This window comes from Bombina bombina, chromosome 10 (genome assembly GCF_027579735.1).
Source record: "Bombina bombina isolate aBomBom1 chromosome 10, aBomBom1.pri, whole genome shotgun sequence".
Classification (NCBI taxonomy): Eukaryota; Metazoa; Chordata; class Amphibia; order Anura; family Bombinatoridae; genus Bombina; species Bombina bombina.
The window spans coordinates 95328532-95330870 of record NC_069508.1 but is presented as its reverse complement, the minus strand read 5'-3'; the positions used below and the strand labels follow the sequence as shown (position 1 = coordinate 95330870).

Genomic DNA, 2339 nt, shown 5'->3' with positions numbered 1-2339 from the left:
CCTCCTTCTTCCTGTCAAAAAAGGCGCCAAACTGACATCATTTCCGGTTTAGGTTAATGTGACCCTGGAAGTTTACAACATCCACTTCTGGGTTATAATAATCTTTATACGTACAACAATTGTGAACAAAAAGGGGATCACTAGTGTCTCCAGTGGCCCCGTGTATTAAAACAAATCACCATTAATAAACCTAGTTCTACATTGTATGTTAAAGCACAATTTACAATGTACCTTGTTCCATATATTTCTTATGATGCATAGTGTGTGCAGTGCTTCACTATACTGTTTACTTATACTTATCCTGGAAGTTGCGTCACTTCCGTTGCAACCGGAACTCTACCATTGTGACGTCACTTCCGTGACAAATATTTACAATATCACACGTTCAATGCGGTGTCAGTGTTTACATGACAAGTAAGCCTAAACCATAGCGATGTCAGACAATTAGAACATCCAGTAAGAATATACCAACAAACATTAAGTGGTCAAACATTTTAAGGGACATGAGACCCTAATTTTTTCTTTCCTGATTTAGAAAGAGCATGCAATTTTAAACAACTTTCTCATTTACTTCTATTATCTATTTTGCTTCATTCTCTTGATATACTTTGCTGAAAAGCATATCCAGATAGGCTTAGAAGCTGCTGATTGGAGTGCTGCACATAGATGCCTCGTGTGATTGGCTCACTCGTGTACATTGCTATTTCTTCAGCAAAGAATATCTAAAGAATGAAGCAATTTAGATAATAGAACTAAATTGGGAAATGTGTTTATAATTGTGTTCTCTACCTGAATCATGAAAGAAAAAAATTGGGTTTAGTGTCCTTTTAACATGTCAAAAAAATGGACAATACAACAATAGGTTAATGCTCAGAGGATCGGCAGCAGGGTTACATATCTTAATCCACGTATATAATTCTTTTTACAGAGGGGGTTTAGTGTATGTATGTATATATATATATATATATATATATATATATATATATTATATACATCATTCTTGTTACAGATAGTTATCAATGTGTCACATTAACACCCATCATTATAGCAATTTTATTGGCAACGGTGCATACCTTGTAATATCATTTCACTGTCATGTGTTAGAGTCACCTATAAGGGTGGGGAACCTCAATACTGGTTAAGAGGGTACCGTAGCGATAGCACAAATTACTTCTAATCCGAGTCATCGCCCATACCATAGACAATGGCTGGTGGTGTATCCCTCGTCCAAAGGTGAGAGGAACACCCCAGTCAGTCCCCATCCACAACCATCCAGTGCCCCCATCCCAAGAGTGACAAATTACAAGGATATATTAATGTTAATGCACCAAAACCAGGCACAGAGTTCAGTCCCTTAGGATTTATTGGTATCCAGCCTGTACATTCATTCCGCCTACCTTTTGAGAAGCATCTTATTTCTGTCTCCACCTCGTGATAGTTTAGGGATATGATCAATGAGAATCACTTTGATTGAAGATACAGGATGTTTGGCCACCAACCAGTGGTGTGCCACTGTTGGTCGGATTCTCCTTTCTTTATGACCTGCCTTATAGCCATTCAATGGTTGGTCATTCTTTTCTCTGATCATCCCCTGGGTCTATCCAATGTACTTCAAACCACATGGGCATATCAACATAAAGACAACGTGGGTAGTGGTACACGTTATGGAGTGATTGATAGTGGTACTTCCGATTACCATGTGGATGGTTAAAAAAAATTGTAGCTAACATTCCATTGCAGGTGGTGCAGTTAGGGCACCGGAAGCAGCCCTTCCGTGTTACCTTCATATCATCATCTGAGTAACACTTTATGGGATCTGAAATGACCAGAAGGTCCCTAAGATTAGTATTGCGTCCGTAGCCTACTATGGGGTTAGTGTTCTTGGCAAATTTTAGCTTAGGATCTGAGAGTAGGATGTGCCAGTGTTCTTTCATGGATTATCCAACCTTGGACATGTTGGGGGCAAAAGTAGTAGTAAAGATGATGTTGTTCTCAGGGTTTTGTGGTCTTATTTTCTTTCGCAATAGTGTCTCTTGTGTGACCATCTTTAACTTGTTCCTTCACTGTGTCCAGAACAGTCGGTGGGTATCCCCTCTTCATGATCTATTTTGCATCTCTTGCACTTGTGACTCCCCTTCTCTCTGCTAGAACCCTGCTGCCGATCCTCTGAGCATTAACTTATTGTTGTATTGTCCATTTTTTTACATGTTCTGGCTGTTCTAATTGTCGTCTGACATCGCTATGGTTTAGGCTTACTTGTCATGTAAACACTGACACCGCATTGCATGTGTAAATATTTGTCATGGAAGTGACGTCACAATGATAGAGTTCCGGTGCAA

The 2339-nt window shown here is 39.4% G+C and overlaps 1 protein-coding gene across 1 annotated transcript in view; it reads right to left on the bottom strand.

Annotated features, from left to right (window-relative positions):
• The window catches only part of SSX2IP (SSX family member 2 interacting protein), a 117446-nt gene extending 115858 nt beyond the window's left edge, over nt 1–1588 (bottom strand). Inside the window, exon 1 of the mRNA XM_053693161.1 lies at nt 1398–1588. Within this exon, the coding sequence (XP_053549136.1) occupies nt 1398–1588 (191 nt within the window). The remainder of the gene's footprint in view (nt 1–1397) is intronic.
• Nucleotides 1589–2339: the final 751 nt, after the last annotated feature.